At 63.7% G+C, this 17,741-nt stretch overlaps 1 protein-coding gene across 5 annotated transcripts in view; it reads right to left on the minus strand.

The window, feature by feature from the left end:
* MUC6 (mucin 6, oligomeric mucus/gel-forming) overlaps nt 1–17,304 on the minus strand; it is a 36,009-nt gene extending 18,705 nt beyond the window's left edge. For 3 of the 5 annotated variants that reach the window (XM_077961518.1, XM_077961517.1, XM_077961516.1), the window contains exons 1-29: nt 16,917–17,054; nt 13,478–13,540; nt 11,960–12,200; nt 11,762–11,888; nt 11,314–11,404; nt 11,028–11,137; nt 10,653–10,860; nt 10,308–10,430; nt 9,626–9,746; nt 9,356–9,494; nt 9,174–9,278; nt 9,017–9,089; nt 8,774–8,911; nt 8,355–8,516; nt 8,093–8,187; nt 7,813–7,945; nt 7,379–7,628; nt 7,252–7,304; nt 7,052–7,161; nt 6,458–6,609; nt 6,111–6,252; nt 5,916–6,026; nt 5,299–5,484; nt 4,961–5,200; nt 4,039–4,195; nt 3,601–3,744; nt 1,693–1,755; nt 1,172–1,204; nt 570–737 (exon numbers count right to left, since the gene is read on the minus strand). In XM_077961518.1, the coding sequence (XP_077817644.1) occupies nt 570–737; nt 1,172–1,204; nt 1,693–1,755; nt 3,601–3,744; nt 4,039–4,195; nt 4,961–5,200; nt 5,299–5,484; nt 5,916–6,026; nt 6,111–6,252; nt 6,458–6,609; nt 7,052–7,161; nt 7,252–7,304; nt 7,379–7,628; nt 7,813–7,945; nt 8,093–8,187; nt 8,355–8,516; nt 8,774–8,911; nt 9,017–9,089; nt 9,174–9,278; nt 9,356–9,494; nt 9,626–9,746; nt 10,308–10,430; nt 10,653–10,860; nt 11,028–11,137; nt 11,314–11,404; nt 11,762–11,888; nt 11,960–12,200; nt 13,478–13,540; nt 16,917–16,968 (3,790 nt within the window). In that variant the 5' untranslated portion in view covers nt 16,969–17,054. Of the gene's footprint in view, nt 1–569; nt 738–1,171; nt 1,205–1,692; nt 1,756–3,600; nt 3,745–4,038; nt 4,196–4,960; nt 5,201–5,298; nt 5,485–5,915; nt 6,027–6,110; nt 6,253–6,457; nt 6,610–7,051; nt 7,162–7,251; nt 7,305–7,378; nt 7,629–7,812; nt 7,946–8,092; nt 8,188–8,354; nt 8,517–8,773; nt 8,912–9,016; nt 9,090–9,173; nt 9,279–9,355; nt 9,495–9,625; nt 9,747–10,307; nt 10,431–10,652; nt 10,861–11,027; nt 11,138–11,313; nt 11,405–11,761; nt 11,889–11,959; nt 12,201–13,477; nt 13,541–16,916 lie in introns of all 5 variants that reach the window. The other 2 variants (XM_077961520.1, XM_077961519.1) reach the window with 2 other exon arrangements.
* Nucleotides 17,305–17,741: the final 437 nt, after the last annotated feature.

Here is a 17,741-nt window from a genome sequence, read left to right on the forward strand (position 1 = left end):
CATCCCCTTCCTGTGGGCCTGCATCTCAAAGGCTTATGTCCCAGCCCCCTGCCCTGCTCCTGGGATCCCTGGCCTGCTGTCCGGGACTCAGCCTCCTTGGAGGGGCTCTTCCTCTTGCCTTTGTTAGGTCCTCCTGCCGTACTCCTGGCTGTGGCGGCCAGAGCTGGAGCAGTGACCACACGCTCATGGGGCTGCAGCTGCTCCTGCACCCACCCTTACTCGGCTGAGCGGACGGTTGTCCTGTCCCCTCCAGGGTCCCTGGGCAGCAGATGGGGCCCTGCTCGGTGTAGGGCAGGGGCAAGCTGCCTGGCAGAGGCCCTGTAGGTCCCACACGGTTTCTAGTGACAGCAGCCAGCAGCAAGGAATGCCTGTGCCGTGACCAGCTTGTCTTTAAAAGTTTTTCTGAAAAATCCCCAGTTTGGCTCCCAAGCATAGGAAATTCTATGCTGAGAATCTGCTTAGTGGCAGATCTGAGCCAGGAAGCGGGGCCATCCCTGAACCCACCCCAGAGGTGTACCTAGGACCCCCTGCAGCTGCCCTCTCCATGGGCTCATCTGGAGGCTCCTTACCTCCCGAGGAGGCCGTGGGCTTGGAGGATGTGAGCGTGGCTGGAAGGAGGGGTGTCTGGGTGGGGCTGGCAGGGGTGTGTTTGGAGCTGGGTGAGGGTCCGGTGGAGCTGAGAAGCCCGATGGTGGTGGAGGTTCCCGTTGTGGGCCAGACTTGTGTGGGCCGTGAGCCTGGGTGGACGGACATGCCATCAGGGCTGCAGGGCACTGGCACATCCTTGGGGAGCACCCTCCCCGCTGCCTGCTTGGCCGAAGCCGGGCAGCCCTGCAGGGGCTGATGTGCTGGGCACTCAGTTGAGGGCTGGCCCGTGGCTCTCTGAGTGCAGCCTGTCTCCTGGCAGGGCCTTCTGCATGGCGGCGGTCACCAGTTGAGGCCCCACTGTGTGCTCATCCGTGGGTCCAGCCAGGGCCACGGGGACCAGGCTGCTGCCTGGCTGTGGGCTGAGCTCCTCCCCCAGCTCTGATTGCCAGGTTAGACCTGGGAAGGGCACAGGCACTGCCTGCCTGCCCTCTCCCTGCTTCCCACCCAACAGATTTGTCCAGGGAGCCAGGGGGAGCCCAGGAAAGGGCCGCGTCACCTTGGCACGTAGTGTGCGTGCAATCACCTGTGGTGGATGGCTGCGGTGTGGTGGCTGGCACTGCAAGAAGATGGCGTCAGCTCCCTGTGGCGCTCGAAGCCTCCCCACCCCGTGGGGCCTCCGGAAGCTCCGAGGGCCTGAGTCAGAGATGCTCACCAAGGATGAGGTGGAGGGGATCGGAGGGGATCGGAGGGGCTGGGAGCCCACCCTTCCCTCTCTCCCTTTCTCCTTCCCAGGATGATTCCCACTCTCTACCCCAGGCACCCTGGCAGGCCTGGTGAGGGTAGGGGGAGCTGGGGGCTGGTGGAAGAGGGATGGGAGGGCCCAACGGGGTTTAGTGCTGTTTTTTTCTCTCTGCTGCCATGGGCTGGAGGCTGCCTGAGTCTCTGGAGACCCAAGGGGCCAGGGTCCCGGACAGTCGAGTCCCAGAGCTCACGTAAGGGTTCACAGCCCCCGAGGGCTCTCTCCCTTGTTTGTGGGATGCAGACATGCTTTCTGCCTCCATGTAGGCAGGGGCAGGGGTTCTCAGGGCAGCTGACTGGACTTACTGCAGGGCACGCACACCCCCTCCTCGTGGTCGAAGTACTCATCCTGGGAGCAGTTGTAGCAGCCTAGGGTGGAGAACGGCCAGGCTGTGTGACCAGTGGCCAGCCAGGCCCACCTGCATGTTTCCTGTCCTGGCGGCCTCCTTCCTCTCTGCCTTTTTTTTTTTTTTTTTTTTTTGAGACAGAGTCTCGCTCTGTCGCCCAGGCTGGAGTGCAGTGGCGCGATCTTAGCTCACTGCAACCTCTGCCTCCTGGATTCAAGTGATTCTCCTACCTCAGCCTCCCAAGTAGCTGCGATTGCAGGCGTGTGCATGATGCACGGCTAATTTTTGTATTTTTAGTAGTGATGGGGCTTCGCCATGTTGGCCAGGCTGGTCTCGAATTCCTGACCTCAGGTGATTTGCCTGCCTCGGCCTCTCAGTGTGCAGGGATTACAGTTTCACCCGCGCACCTTGCTCTAAGCCACTCCTTTCCTGCCATGCCTTCCTCGGGCCTTGGTCTCTCATCCCCTGCTTATCACCCGAGGCTGGGGCTTCAGTGCCATCTTCCAGTCCTCACCTCCCCCTGGACCTCAGACACTGGCCCCCCTCTTCTGTGCTCCCCAATGCAGGTACCCTGCATTGCCCTCCTGAGCCCCAGTGCATCTGTCCCGTGTGTCCGGATGGCTCCAGACATCACCCTCCTCCACCGCTTGGGCCAGCACCTGTTAATCCCAGGACCATCTGCGTTCAGACATCTGCCCTGGGTCAGCTACAGGGCTCACAAAGACCCCTGCATCCTGGCCTCACCCCATCCCACACTTCTGTGTACCCCACACCCCTCTGTAGCCCTGCGCCCCTCACTTGCTCGCTCTGCCCACTGCCCTGGCTTTCTCAAGGGTTCTGGGCACAAGGCTGCTCCTGGCTGCTCCTCTGGATGCTTTCCTGGCTCCCCACCTCACCTTTCCCATCCTTACCCTCACATCTGCTTCCCACCAAGGACCCCAACCACCCTGTGTGGCACGGAAGCCATGGGGTAGCTCTCCCACCCCGGCCTGCCTTTCTCCCCTCCATGGTGGGCGCCTTGGCCGACACTGGTTCTGCCTCCTTAGGCACCTCTCCCCGGCTGGGAGGGAAGCCTCAGGGTGCAGGACTGTTTGTTTTGTGTAAGGCCAGGTCCCCTGACCTGGAACTGGCCTGGAGGACAGAGGTGCTCAGGACGCATCTGCTGAGCGAGTGAATGATTGTGTGTGAAAGAATGAATGTGCAAGTGAATGACTGCATCAATGTGTATGAACGAATGTGCTTGAATGAATAAGCAAGCATGAATGAATGAATGTGCATGGATGAATGTGTGAATGAATGTGCGTGAATGTTCAATGAATGTGTGAATGTGCATGAGTGAATGTGCATGAGTGAATGAACGAATGTGCATGAATGAATGTGCATGAATCTGCGTGAATGTACATGAGTGAATGTGTGAATGAGCATGAATGAATGTGTTGAGTGAATGCGTGAATGAGCATGAATATGTTGAATGAGTGTGCATGAGTGAGCGTGAATGGATGAATGTGGAGTGAATGTGCGTGAATGAATGTGCATGAATGAATGTACATGAGTGAATGTACGTGAATGTGTGAGTGAACAAATGTGCGTGCATGAATGAATATGCGTGAATGAATGAGCATGAATAAAGGTGCGTGAATGAATGCGTGAATGCGTGAGTGGATGAACAAATGTGTGTGAATGAATATGCGTGAATGTGCATTAATCTGCATGAATGAATGTGTGAATGAATGTGTGAATTAATGAATGCGTGTGAATTAATGAGCATGAATGAATGTGTGAATGAGTGAATGTGTGTGAATGAATGTGCATGAATGAGTGAATGGGTCCCCCTGTGTATCTGCGTCACCTCCCCGCCACCTGGCACCTTCGATGTTGCTGCCTGGGACGCTCTGTGGTTGGCCTGGGCAGAGGCAGGGCTGGTAGTGCCACGTGCAGTTGGCCTCCTGGGTGTACTGGTACTCGCCGTGGCTGTCCTGCGTGTGCGTGTTGTAGAAGCCGCAGTAGATGGCTGGGAGGAAGGGACATGTCAGCTGGCGGGGTTCCTGGCCCTGGCCCTGGCCCTGACCCAGGGGTTCCCCTGGGCATGCGTGGAACCTGAGCGTGGGTGGGGAAGGCCTGGGCCCTTTTGGCGAAACCTCCCCTGGGCAGCTGGGGGCTGCGGGAGGACCAGGGTGGCCCTGCAGGGCACAGCCTGGTGCCTGTCCAGGGAGAGGGGCCTGTGGGCGAGGGCAGCCCTGCGCTGGCCCTCAGTGGTGCTGGGTGTCAGGGGCTGGAGCAACCTGTGGGTGGGGTGGTCACTCACGGCAGAAGTCCGGGGTCCTCCAGTCCACACACACACCCTTGTCTAGACAGGCTTGGGCGTAGGCAGCCACAGCGTCACACAGACACTCACAGTCCCCGCCACTGTCACACCCACATGCGTCGCGCACGCAGGCCTCGTAGTAGGGCAGGTGGTATACCTGCAGGAGCGTGTGCCAGTCAGTGTCTGGCCGTCGGGGGATAGCGGGGCACCAGGCTTTGCCACCTGCAGTGCCCTCAGTGTGGTGAGGCCAGAGTGTGGCGGCCAGGGCACTGGGACTGGGTGAGCCGCAGCACATGGACCTCAGCCCTGACCGCCAGCCACCCTCCCAAAGCCGATGCTGCCACGGAGACCTGACCCGAGCTCACGCCGTGAGATCCGCCATTGGGACCAAGGTACGCTGCCACCAACCATGACCACTGCAGCCCTGCCCGGGGTCTCCGCTCCCCCACGCCACGCTCACATTCAGCGGGCCAGTGCCATGCCGTTCCACCATGGGTTGTCCCTATCCTCTCAGTTCTTACTGCACCCCGATGACTGGATCACACCCTGGGCTGGGAAGCGCGTGCCCTGCATCCTGGAGGTCACCCTGACCACCGGCTCCTGAGCAGGGGGCCCCACCAGGCCATGCTGCCCCAGGGGACTCATGGCACTGTCTGGGGGTGCTATTGGCATCTGGTGGCCAGAGGCTGGGGGCTGCTAAACAGCCGCAGTGCACAAGTCGGCCCCACGTCAGGGCCCTGTGCTCAGGCAGAGGGTCTGAACCTCTCTGCACCCTGATCTGGCTGGTCTGGGATCCCATGGAGGGAGAACCGTGCCTGGCTTTCCCACCTTGGGCCAGACAGGGCCCGGCCCCCACCCCCTCCCCCACCCCCACCGGACATTTGTGGAGGAGCAGGCGCACAGCCCTCTGCCCGGTGCCCACCTTGCTGTGGCAGGCAGCAAAGGTCTGGCTGTTGATGATGCTGCACTTGCGCTCGGCCCAGGAGCGCCGGAAGGCATTGAGGCTGCAGGGGTCCGCCACGAAGCTCACGTCCCCGCACAGCGGGCTCTCCTTCCACGAGTTCACGAACTCCAGCTCGCTGGACGCCACGTACCTGCTGCGCGTCTCAAAGTCGTCCTTCATATTCCCGTTGAAGTTGCCACACAAGCCGCAGAGGGGATCCTGCAGGCAGCGGCATCAGGCCGGGCCCAGGGACTGTGCCATCCGTCTCCACCCCTGCATCGGGGAGGGTCTGGGAGGACGCAGAGGGCGTGCGGTACCTGGGAGTCACGGGTGATCCTGATGAGGATGGTCATGTGCCTGTTCCAGATGAGTGTCAGGTTGTACCTTCCGGGGACACTGATGTCCACGACAAGGCTCAGCGTGCCCGGCCTCACACTGAGCTGCACGTGGGGCTCCTCCCCGGTGACCGTGTAGTTTCTGTCTGCCAGCACCACGGACAGGCCCTGTGGAGTAGGGTTGGCATGGGACTGCCTGTCTTCCCCGGCCCCTGGCACAGCCGTGCTGGACCGAGCTCTCAGAGGCAGAGCTGCCAGGTCTGTTAAGGCCATGCATAGGAGTACCTGCTGAGAACCAGCTTGGGGCAGAAGGGCCTGGCATGCCTGGAACAGGGCTGAGGGCTGAAGCTCGGGCTTCCTGGAGAGTCCCTCCCCTCTGCCTGGGAGACATTGCGCAGCCCCTGAAACCTTGTGGGGGACAAGCACCCCTGGTCCTGAGTGTCTGGCCAGGGAGGGGCAGCAGGCACCCCTCAAGGAGAGGCAGGCGGGGAGAGCTGCACCTCAGGGCAGGACCTGGAGGCTCCAGTGGGCAGGGTCCAGCTGTGTGGCAGGGGCCCCCTCCCGCCCCTCCTGCCCTGCCAGTCTGCCTCGCTGCTCACCCCCAGGAAGATCTTGATGGCGCGTGAACACGTGACCCCCGAGTTCCCACAGATGACGTTCTCTGTCAGGATCTTGAAGGTGGGCTGTGAATCATTGGCACCACACCCGTCCTGCAGGGAGAGGGCACTGAGGAGGAGCCCTGGGGGACGTGCCTCTGGGTCCCCGGGCCCCGCGGCCCCGCGCCCGGTGGATACCGTGGCCAGGATGTACTCGCAGTTGCCGTCGAATACGAAGCGTTGGCCATCGAAGGTGACGATGTGGCCTTCCCCGTAGAGGGTGCAGGTGGATGGGCAGTGGGTGCCCTGCTGGCAGGCCCACCTCCCCCTGGAGCAGGTGCTGTGGAGACAGCAGGTGTGGGTGGCAGGCCCGTGGCCCTCCTGCCATACTGGGTGTGGTCCCTGGAGAGGCCAGGCTGCACCTCTGGATGCCCCTACCTCCGGGACAACCCCACCCTGGGCAGCCCCTGCCTGCCCCAGACAGCCCCTGCCTGCCCCAGACAGCCCCAGGAGCCCATGGCGTCTGGAGCGAGGCTTTGTCTCACCAGGTCCTGCAGTCGGTGTGGAGCTCAGCTCCCCCAGGGTAGGAGACCCCCGAGAACTCACACGGGCACTCCTCAGGGGGCACACACTGCCCGTCGGCATTCTCGTAGAGGCCCTCGGCACAGACACAGCCAGGCTCACACTTGGTGGGCACCTGGAGGGAGGCAGGTCAGCGGCCCCTGGAAGGGTGGCCTCAGCCAGCCGCTGCCCAGCCCTGGGCCCCTCTGAGACCACCTGGCGTGTCTCCCAGGCCCTCTCCCTGAATACAGCCCTACTCTGTGGCCTTTGTGGGCAGCTGGGCTTATTGCCTTAGCAAAGCTTCCCCCACTTTGTGAAAGGTGCTGGGACTCTGTACCCATCCCTACACATGGACACCCCACCCTCCCCAAGCTGGTGCTGGCCACTGTCCTCAGGGAGCCCTGCAGACGAGCCCCTGGGGCCTCCAGCTGCCCAGCCACAGGGCTGCTCCCCCCTCCTGGCCAGCCCCAGGCACCCGCCGCAGGGCAGAACATGGCCGGGTCTCCCGGGGTTCTGTGGAAACTCCCTCATGGCCCAGGTGGGGCCTGGGCGTTCCCGCTCCTTGCGCGCCCCCTTACGCAGGCAACACCAGTGGCCAGCATCTGGCATGTGGGGGCACAGGCCGCCCCAAACTTGTTCTCGGAGGACTGGCTGCAGGACTTGAAGGTCTTGGGGGCCTGGCAGGTGGCTATAGGAAAGAGGGGCACCCAGTCAGGACACTGAGAGGAAGCCGGGGCCCCTCACAGTCCCAGCCTGTGGCCGGCACTGCTGTACGTACCCAGGAACATCTGTGGTCGCTGCGGGCAACTCAGCCGCCCGTTGATGCAGTAGCTGCAAGAGAGAGGCTGCGTGAGCCCCCGGGGCCCGGCAGGGACCCCCCGCCTGGCCCCTGCCTGGCCCCTTACCAGGTGACGCCGTTGACGATGGTGGACTGCTCGGCCAGGATGAATTTGTAACCCTCCAGTGTGCACGGGCACTGGGCTTTGCGCACACACTCGCCCTTGTGGTTCAGGTAGGTGCCATTGGGGCAGTTGCAACCGTCCACGGGCACCGCGCTGGCATGGCACTCGGCGGCACGGTCTGACAGCGACAGGCAGGTGCGCTCACAGGCTTGGCTGTTGTAGCTGAAGGTGGTGTTGCCCGTGCAGGGGACGGCTGTGGAGGACCCGGGTATCAGACCCTCCGGGCATCAGACCCTCTGGGAGGGGCCGGCCGGGGAGGGCGAGCTTGGGTTCCACTGCCTGCCGGGCACTGCAGAGCCTCAGAGCTTGGGGCCCCAGGACACCCCCTCATGAGCCCAGCCTGCTGTGATCCCGCTAAGCCCCGCTGGGCACTCAACTGCAGTTGTCCACGCTGCTTCTCCAGCCCCAGAGCAGGACGCCCCGTGAGGCGCAGGCGTGTACGTAGTCGCCCAGGGCAGCGCAGATGTGGGGGAAGGTCTCCTCGTAGTTGCAGGCCTGGTACACGCACCTCTGCGGGCAGAGAGCCAGCATGGGCTGGTGGCAGGCACCCTGCCCTGGGGATGTGGGGGCCCCAAACCTATGCCTTTGGGTGCCTGAGACCATGTCAGCCACCACGGCCTTCCCTGCAGCCCTCCCAAGACGCCCTCGGGCCCTCACCTTGTAGAAGGGCGCGGGGTTCACTGTGGCATGGCACCTCTCGAACACCGTGCCTGTCCTCACCAGCATGGAACAGTGGGTCTCCGCACACACCTCTGGGGACGACAGGCCCGGGTGTGAGTCCCGGCCCCTCCCCATTCCAGCCACGGCTCCTCCCAGGGACCCCCCACCCTGGCAGCTGGGCCTGTGGTCGAGTCCAGGGGTCTGTCAGAACTGTGGGTGCTGGGGGGCAGCCAGGGGGAGTTGGGGGCCGGACACTCACTGTTGAGCTGGCTCATGGAGCAGGGGTCAGTCTCACGCTCCAGAGCGGCCGGACAGTTCCCCGCCCGCCAGGAGTCCACAAACAGCGAGGCGGTGCCCTCGGCGATACCCACGCTGGTGGTGAAGTCGTCCGTAGTGTCCCCGTTGAAGTTGCCGCAGAGCCCTGAGCCGGCAGGCCTGAGTTCAGCTTGAGCCCATCCCTCCTGCACCTGTTCCTGCCCACACGCCCTGGAGCTCCCGTCCTTCCTCTAATAGCACCCTGGGTGAGAAGCCGCGTGGGCCACACGTGCCTGTTACCCCCGGGGGCTCCCCAGATACACAGGGTTGTGTGAACCTCTCTTGGACATTTCTCCTCCCCTGGTCATGGCCAGGCCCCATAGGAATGAGGCAACAGGGCCACCCGGAGGGGCAGGGACTCACCTCTGGTCTGACCTCTGAACTGGGGCCCAACAGTGATGTAGGCCTGGAAGACGGGGCGCAGCTGGACCACGAGTTCCAACCCGAAGCTGGTGGCCATCTGGAGGTGGGTGGACGTCTGCCTGAAGACCGTGATGTTGCCTGCAGGACACAGTGCTCAATGGGCCGTCTCAGCCCCCTCCCTGCCCACTGCAGCCCACCCCGAAGGCACCGTTCTGGGGGGCCAGGGACTGGGCCAGGACGTACGAGTCTTGTATGGCAGCCACTTGGCTTCTCCGTTGTTGGTGACCACCTCGTCCTGAGAGATCACAATTTTGTCCTGGAGAGAGGGTGGCCTGAGTCAGGGCGCAGGCGCCAGGGAGCGGAGCCCTGCTGGCAGGGACGGGTGCGGGAAAGGCCTTACCTGCCTGGAGAGATAGACCACGGCCACCAGGGAGGTCTCGGACTGTGAGAAGCCGGACTTGTCGTACACAGCCATGAGGGCACCGTCCTCGGGAAGCTGGGGGCTCTGCGAGGGGGTGGCGCTCAGGCATGGGTGGGGTCACCAGGAGTGCCCCTCCCCACGGGCCACGGGGCTCGTCCTACCTGGAGGAGGATGTAGGTGCAGGCGCCGTGGAAGCGGTAGGGCCTGGCGTCGAACGTGGTGACGAAGGAGCCACCTTCCAGGGAGCAGTGGCCGGGGCATGGCCGCTCCCTGCACGCCCAGCGGCCCTGGGTGCACTGGCTGTGGGTGGGCATGGGGGCAACCGCATGGTGGGCAGGGCCGCTGGAGCTGGACAGCAGCACACCCCTACCCGCCCTAGGCCAGCGGAACTCCTGCCGGCCAGCCAGAGCCCCCTCCAGCGCCTCACTCACCAGGTTTGGCAGGGGGCTATTGTGACCTCCCCGGGGGCATACATGGCGCCGTTGAGCAGACAGGGGCACTGGGTGACGGGCACGCAGGTGTGGTTACTGGAGAGGTCATTCAGGACCGTACCTGCAATAGCGGGGCTTCTTGGGGCTTGGGTGGGACTGACTGCCTCCCACTCTCCTGTTGGGCGGCCCCTCCCTGGCTCCAGGGAGACGCCCCCCACCCCCCGCAACCTGGCTCCGAGAAGACGCCCCCTCCAGCCTGGGCTGCGACTTCTCACTCCAGCTGCACTTGCATTTGCAAGTCTACGTCAGGCCCTGTGCGTGCACAGCCCTTCGTGCCAGTGTGCCCAGCCCAGGCTCCTGGTGAGTGGCGGCCTCCAGCAGGCAGGGACGTGTAACTGTCCCATGGCCCAGCTCAAACGCCACCTTCTCTCGGCAGCTCCCCGACTCCAGTGAGCAGCCCTCACTGCCTGTGGGTTTGCAGGGGTGGCCATGGCTGGGAGACCTGCAGGCTGCAAGCGTCGGGCGGGAAAAGCCTGTCCCAGGGCAAGAGGCGCCGGAGCTGGGACTCAGACGGCAGAATGTTGGGGTGAGCCCGGTCGGGGTGGGTGGAGTCCGACGTCCCCTTGTCCCTGGGCTCTCTCCAGGGGTCCCGGGGAGAGTGAGTGCCTGCCACTGCCCTCACCTTCCGGGCAGAAGCACCCGAAGGTGCAGGAGCTGGAGCAGCTGTGCTGCGGGTTGGAGCAGGTCTTCACACAGGCCGAGCCGCACTCCTGGTACACCTGGTTGGCTGGGCACTGACCCACGGCTGTGGGCACACACGGCTCTGGTGAGAGGTTCCCCCCCACCCCTCCCTGTCCCACCCCAGCTTGGTGAAGGACTTAGCCCAGCCTCTCCTCCATCTAGAAGCAGCAGCCGGGATCTCAGACGAGGACGGATGCAGGCGTCACATCAGGCAGTCCAGGGGCTGGGAGAGCTGGGTCTGGAGCCCTCGGCCTCCCTGCCCCCCGCCACCCTTCCCTGGACTCACAGCACAGGCCGGGGCCCCGCCAGCGGCGGACGGGCTGGCCCACCATGCTGCACCGGCGGGAGTACTCGGACAGGGTGGCACAGCTGCTGTTCTGTGGGCCTGGCTGGGTGGCTGCGGCCACGTCTGCCTGGCAGCTTAGCACGAAGGGCTCCTTGGACACGCTGCACTCGGGGGCCACCAGGGTCAGCAGCTGTGTGCAGATCTGGGCCTGGGGGGGCCGCTCAGGGTCATGGGGGCAAAGGCCACACCCCGTGCCACCATGACTGGGGAGGTCAGGGCAGGGCGTCTGTGATGGGGCTGCTTGTGGGGGACCCTGGTGGTCTCGGCGACCCTGTGAGACCTGGGGTCAGCCCCACCTGGAGCCCCCTTGCTTACATGCTGGACCTGCCGGACATGGGTGTTGGGGATGTCCTCAGAGGTGCAGATCTCACCGGGGTCGTCCAGCTTCTGGAGGGCAGCGAACTTGTGGAGTTCCAGGAACTTGCCTGGGGGTGCAGGACAGGGATCAGCACCGTGGGGGCTGGGCCTCAGAGGCACCCCTGCCCTGCCCCCCACCTAGAGGCCCCCCAGCCCTGTCCCCCACCTTGAGACCCTCAGCCCTACCCCCACCTACCCTTGTTGCTCAGAACAGAGGCCCCCACCAACCCCGGCCCCCACCTACCCTCCTCACTGACAAACTCATTGGTCACCTTCCCGTCAAAGTTCCCGCAGAGCCCACACATCTGGCCCATGTACTTCCGCTCCACCAGAACCTGCGGGAGACGGCTCTGCTGGGGGCCAGGGAGCTAGGGGACCGGGGTGCCCCTCATCCGCTGTGGAGGGCTCTCAGTTCCTGCTCCTGGACCCAGAGCCCCCACCATCCCCCCACCCTGTTCGTCTGCTGCTTCTTGTGGGAGCCTAATTTTCCAGTGGAGAAGCTGAGTCACCCACAAAACCCAGTCCTAGCTCATGTTACTGGCCAGGGGTCAGCACTGCTTGGCACAAAGGGCCTGGCTGCATGGCAGCCTGAGGGCTGGCTGGGATCCCCAAGGAGGGCAGCCCCTCCAGAGTCCCACCTGCCCCCCCAGTGCTGTGGGTCTCCAGGCCCACCCTGGCCCCTCTCTCCTCACCATGAGGTGGCTGTCAGGGCCCCACACGGCCTCCAGCTCTAGCTCCAGCTGCTTGGCCACCAGCCGCACACTCTGGCCAAAGGGTGTGATCTGGAGCCCATTGCTGGTGTAGGGCAGGCTGATGACCCTGTGGGGCGAGGGCAGTCGGTGGTGGCCCCTCAGTCCTCTGGCCCCCGGGCCCCAGCCCACCTGGCCTACCCGATGTCCTTGACTGAGATGGTGGCTTCGCTCACGGTGACGATGGAGGCCCCCAGCTCCACGATGATCCGCGAGATGTTCCCGTCTGGACCTCGCCGCAGCTGGACACTGAAGGTGGGGAAGGCGTCCTTGCACGTGGCCGCGAAGATGTAGTTGCACGTCCCCGAGAAGTCGTACACATGGTGGTCGAAGGTGGAGAAGTGACCAGCCCCCCACGTGGAGCACTGGCCTTTGTCCGGGGCTACAGAGATAGCAGTGCTGACACAAAACCCTGTGTCCCCACCATCCTGGCCGGGCAGGGCTAGGGCAGGCAGAGAGGTCACTCATCTCCCTGGGCCAGGGTTTTAGAGTTGGGGCCAGGCTGTGGAAACCCCGGACATGGGCATCTGAGTGAACCTGAGTGCTATGGTATATGCCTGGCCAGGAGTCAGCACTGCTGTGGGCATATGTACACACGTGTGTGTGTGTACACGTATGTGTGTGTTGGGGGTGTGTGCATACGTGTCAGGTGTGTCCATGCGTGCATTGGGAGTGTGTGTGTTGGAGAGCTGTGTAGGCGTGTACAATATATACCTGCATGTGTATTGGGTGTGATTGTGTGTGTTGTGTGCATGTGTGTGTTGTTTGTGTGAGCTGGGCATGTGTGTTGAGTGCATGTGTGTGCATGCTGGGTGTATGCGTGTGTGTGGGTGTGCATGTGTGTGTTGGGCACGTGTCTCAGGTGTGTGTAGGGTGTGTACAATGGTGCATGTGTGTGTAGGGTTGTGTGTTGGGTGCGTGCACATGTATAAGTCATGCATGTTGTATGTGTGCACGTTTGCATGTCTGGGATGTGTGTGCGTGGGTGTTGGGTGTGTATGTGTTTGGCTGTGTTGGGTGTGTGCATGTGTATGTCAGGAGTGTGTGTAGGTCGTGTGTGTTGGTTGTGTGTTGGGTGTGTGTGTGACGTGTGCTCATGCATGTGTCATGTACATGTGTATGTCAGGTGTGTGCCTGTGTGTTGGGTTGTGTGTGTGTAGTGGGTGTGTGTGTATGTGTATGTTGGGTGTGTGTAGGTCGTGTGTGTTGGATTGTGTGTGTAGAGTGTGTTGGGGGTGTGTGTGCATGTGTGTTGGGTTTGTGTGTGGAGTGTGTGTTGGGTGTGTGTGTAGGTCGTGTTGGGTGTGTGTGCATGTGTGTTGGGTTGTGTCTGTGTAATGTGTTGGGTGTGTGTGCATGTGTGTTGGGTTGTGTGTAGTGTGTGTTGGGTGTGTGTAGTGTGTGTTGGGTGTGTGTAGTGTGTGTTGGGTGTGTATGTGACGTGTGCTCATGCATCTGTGTCATGTATGTGTGTCAGGTGTATGTGCATGTGTATGTTGGTACGTGTGCGTATGTTGGCATATGCATGTGTGTTCGTGTTTGTTGGTGCATGTATGTGTGTGTATGTGTGTTGGATGTGTGTGTCTTGGGGGGCCCTCTCTCCTGCACACCGGACCTGGGTGGTCTGGGCGGCAGGATCAGTGGCCGCTGCGCTCTTACCTGTCTGTGGAGAGTCCTTCAGCCTCCAGAGGCCTGGGCTGGTGTAGGAAGTGTCGGCCAGACCTGTGTGGACAGGACCCGCGGTTGGTGTGGGGCTGCCCTGTTGTCCCTGAGGGCGCCGCTCACCTCTGCCCAGGGCTGCTCTGCCTGTGCCCCTGCACACACTCGGAGTGCGAGAAGCATCCATGGCTCGTGGGGCTCAAGGCCTCAATAGCAGGCCAAGCGCTCGGCCTCTCGTGTTGTCCTTCATGAGCCCCGGCTTCCTTCCCTGCTTTCATTCACTTCCTCGTTCGTCCACTCAGTCCCAGTTCAGCCGTCAGCCCCTTGGGGTTCAGCAGATGACGGGCACCCTGTGTGCAGGGTACTCATCCCTGGGGCTCCTGGGCAGGGCGAGGAGGGGCTGGTGTGGGTGGCAGGGGCTTGAGAGTGGAGCCAACAGAACGGGCTGTGCCCACCTCCCCAGCTTGGCCACCTGGTTTCCCTGAGGGGTCTGTGCCAAGGCCCCACGGCCGGTTCTCCCTGCCCTCAGTGGCTCTAAACATGGCCACTTGCCTGCACGTCAGCCTTGAGACAGCCTTGATGTCAGGCCTGGCACCGAGGCCACTGTTGTCAGAGAAATGTCCAGATAGCCCAGTCATGGTGACTCCAGGGCAGGGCAGCGGGGGATGCCCCACTCTGACTTGCGGAGGCTGGGGTGGGGCCGACACCCCCCAGGTCCCATCCCCTTTACCCGGAGGGAGACCTTCTACCACCTCTGGGTAACTCCCCGGACCCTGCCTCTGGGACTGTGGCCCTTCTTGTGGCTCCCATGGGCCGCCGATGTCTGAGTACTGGTGGGGCACCTGAGCAGGACCCGTGACCTCTCCAGATCCCTCTCGGGGCCGGGACCCTCCTTGTCCCTGCCCATTGGTTAGCAGGGCACTCACGGCACCTCCCTCCAGACGTAGCTCTGACATCCTGTTCCTGCCACTCCCCACCTGCGCTCCCACCCCCGGCTCTGCCCACTTTCTGGGACTGACTTGGTGCTGCCCCCGTTACTGCTGGACACCTGTGTCTCCGGTGACGCAGGGGCAGGGGCCTGTCAGCTGGGGCATGGTGTTACCCACGGTCCAGGGAGGAGCCAGGCTGCCTGCCCCTTGGCCGCCTGGGTGAGTCCTCTCTGGCACAGGCAGAAGTTGTTGGATATTTGAGTGACTGGATTTAAGGAGAATGCTAGTCTTGGCTGTGGGGGACACACATTTGGCTGTGGTCCCCTTTGGCCTTGAGATCGTTTTCTGATGGGCTGCACCTGGCTTATCCCCAATGTAAGCTGAGTTTACTCCAGACTTGGGTGGGGGTGGCTCATGCTGGGCCCTGAGCCTGGCGAGCACCCACCCCTCACCCATCCCCTTCCTGGGGGTCCCAGCAGGTGTCGTGGTCCTCAGCCCCTTGCCATTCCTTCCAGGGATGATCCATGGGGCTCAGAAGCACCTGTTGTAGGAGTGTGCAACACACGGAACCCTCAGCCACGGAACTCAGTGGTTCCTGGGACGGGGCCCTCACTGGCCTCTGGTGGGGGAGGGGTGGGAGAGCTCTGAGCGGGAGGAGGAGTCGGCTGCCCGCCCCTAGGCCAGCACCTCTGGAGGCTGCAGAGCTGTGACAGGTCTCCCCTGGGCAAAGCCCCCTGCAACTCAGTTTCTCCACCTTTCAGATGGGGGATGGCACTTGGTGGCCGTCCCCGCTGCAGCACAGACACCTCAGGCCCGTGTTTTGGTGCCCTCGGCCCTGCCAGGCTGGCTCCACTGCCCCGGGTGGGAGCCTCATTGCTGCGTCCTCTGTGCCCCCCACCACCCTCGCCCTGTCCCACCCGCAGGAGGTTCCCTGGGTCCACTGGCTCCAAGTCGGCTGCCTCCAGCTCTGTCTGAAGCCCAGCGGGAGGCTCCTGCGTTCCTGCCCAGACTGGCTGTGCTTCCCCTTGGCTCATCCCTCGGCCAGGCCCATGGGCCTCTGGGCGGGTTGGTCTGCCACCCCCGGCCTCTCAGCCCCTGGACGAGCATGAGGCAGCAGGTGCGCGCTGTTCCTTCTGCACGCTTGGCGGCCACCCACCCCTGCCTCCCGGCCCACTGTGGCCCAGGCCTGCAGCACAGCTGCCCGACTCCACACTCTGCCGGCTGAGGCCCCTCCCGTGCTGGCAGAGGCGATGCTCAGAGAGCATTTGCTGGGGTAACTGGCGGACACCCCCACTTGGCCCTCCACCCTCTGCACTGCCCACAGCCCAGACTTCCAGGCTCCCTGGGCCTCATCACACCTCCCTCCCTGGCTCCAGGGTGGTGGCCCGAGGGACTGGGGGTCGTGCTCTGCTGCACGTTCAGCCCCACTTTCTGGCACTTGTCCCCAAGCTGTGCCAGGTGTGCAGGTGGGGGCCGGGGTCTCAAGCAGAGGGTACTGCTGGGAGGGCTCAGAGACCCCCACATCTCCCACTGTTGAAGGGTGGTGCCCGGTGTGGTGGGGAAGGGGCTTCAAGGGAGAGAAGGGGCGGGGCGGGTTTGGGGCACCCCTGGGGGGGTCCCACTGTGCTCTGAGCCCGAGGCCCCAGGTTGGCAGCAGCTCCGAGGGCGAGCTCTGTCCGGCCAGCGTCCACCCCAGGGGACTCCCGGCCGTGGAGGAGGGTCAGGGGCCAGCTTGGAGAGGAAGGAGGAGCACGGAACACAGAGGCCCTTGGGCTGGTGCCTTGGTCGGCAAGAGGGGTCTCCCCAGGCCTCAGGCTGTGGCCACAGAGGGACCCCTTGGGGCTGGCTCCTTCTGGGGGCCTGGGGCAGGACTGGTGGCCACCTGCAGCAGCCGCAGGGCAGGTGGTTGGCAGAGGATCCAGGATGTCAGTCCCTCCTGGATCTTGCCTGAGCTGGGTAGGGGAGCGTGGGGGAGAGGGCAGGCTGCCTGCGGCGGTTCTGAGCCCAGAATGGCTGCGCACCTTCCCCTCCCTTCCCCCCACGGCGGCCACGCCAGGGGAGGCAGCACCCCCCACTTCTGTAGACTAGGAAACTGAGGCCCACGGCAGCAGGGACTGGGCCTCTGTCCCCCACACTCCAGAGACCTCTCGGGACTCAGGACCCCACTGGGGGAGGGAGAGCGCCAGGCCTGGGCACCAGCACACCTGCCCACTGTTCCTGCGGGACCTCCGGACCCCACTCCAGCCGAGCGTCCTCCCCTGCTAGCCGCTGTGTCAGCCCACAGGAGGGCGTCCCTGCCCAGGCCCCATGGGGTCCCTGACCCCAACTGGCAGAGCCCAGCGCTGAGGCTGCGAGGGGGACCCGGGCGCGGCAGCGGGGGCTGGTCACGGAGCCGAGGTGGGGCCTTGTGTCCATCAGCGTCCACGTGGGCCAGCCCAGTTGGCAAGGCAAGAAGGCCCAGGGCCCCTCTGAGGGCACCGCGGTGTCTGGCACCCCTCGGCCTCACTCACCAGTGCTGAGCAGGGCTCCGCAGCAGGACAGCAGCAGCCACGGCCGGAGCATGGTGCACTGTGGAGAGGAGCTCGCGCTGGGCCTGGCAGGCCTGCTGCTGCCACCCTGCGGCTCCAATGGCCAGTCCTGGGAGCCTTATATAGGGTGGTGGGTCCTCCCCCGCCGCACCCGCCTGCGCCCCATGGTCCAGCCCCTTAATCACCACTGCTGGCGGGCGCAGCGGTGGCCAAACAGGATCTAGGCCTGCTTTATCAGGACTCGGCTTTCTTTGGAAAATCCTGCAGGCAGCGGTCCCATTATCACCCACTCCCAGCGGGGGCTGACGCACGCACACCCCCAAAGGCCCTGCAAACACCCCCCACGTCGGGCCATCCCGGCCGGGCCCTCCCCGCTGCTGGGTCAACGTGGGCCCTGTCAGCCACACGCCTGGTGGCCGGGACGGGCCTGCTGGGGGAGGTAGGGGCCCTGGGGCACCTGCTCTGCCCCTTCTGGGGGGACCAGTGCTGACCCAGCTGGGGGGAGCCCTGCTACACCTGAATCCCAGGGCCCCCGAAGGGCACTGGGCCCACCCCCACCCTGAATCCCAGGGCCCCCGAAGGGCACTGGGCCCACTCCCACCCTGAATCCCAGGACCCCTGAAGGGCGCTGGGCCCACCCCTCACCCTGAATCCCAGGACCCCTGAAGGGCGCTGGGTCCGCCCCTCACCCTGAGTTCCCTGCCCAGCAAGAAAGATCACCCAGCAGGAGGGACCATGCCAGGGGGCGTTGAGGACTGGGTGAACCCTGCCAGGGGGCATTGGGGAGCAGGGGATTTGCCATCTGGG

The sequence above is a fragment of the Macaca mulatta genome, chromosome 14 (assembly GCF_049350105.2).
Source record: "Macaca mulatta isolate MMU2019108-1 chromosome 14, T2T-MMU8v2.0, whole genome shotgun sequence".
Lineage (NCBI taxonomy): Eukaryota > Metazoa > Chordata > Mammalia > Primates > Cercopithecidae > Macaca > Macaca mulatta.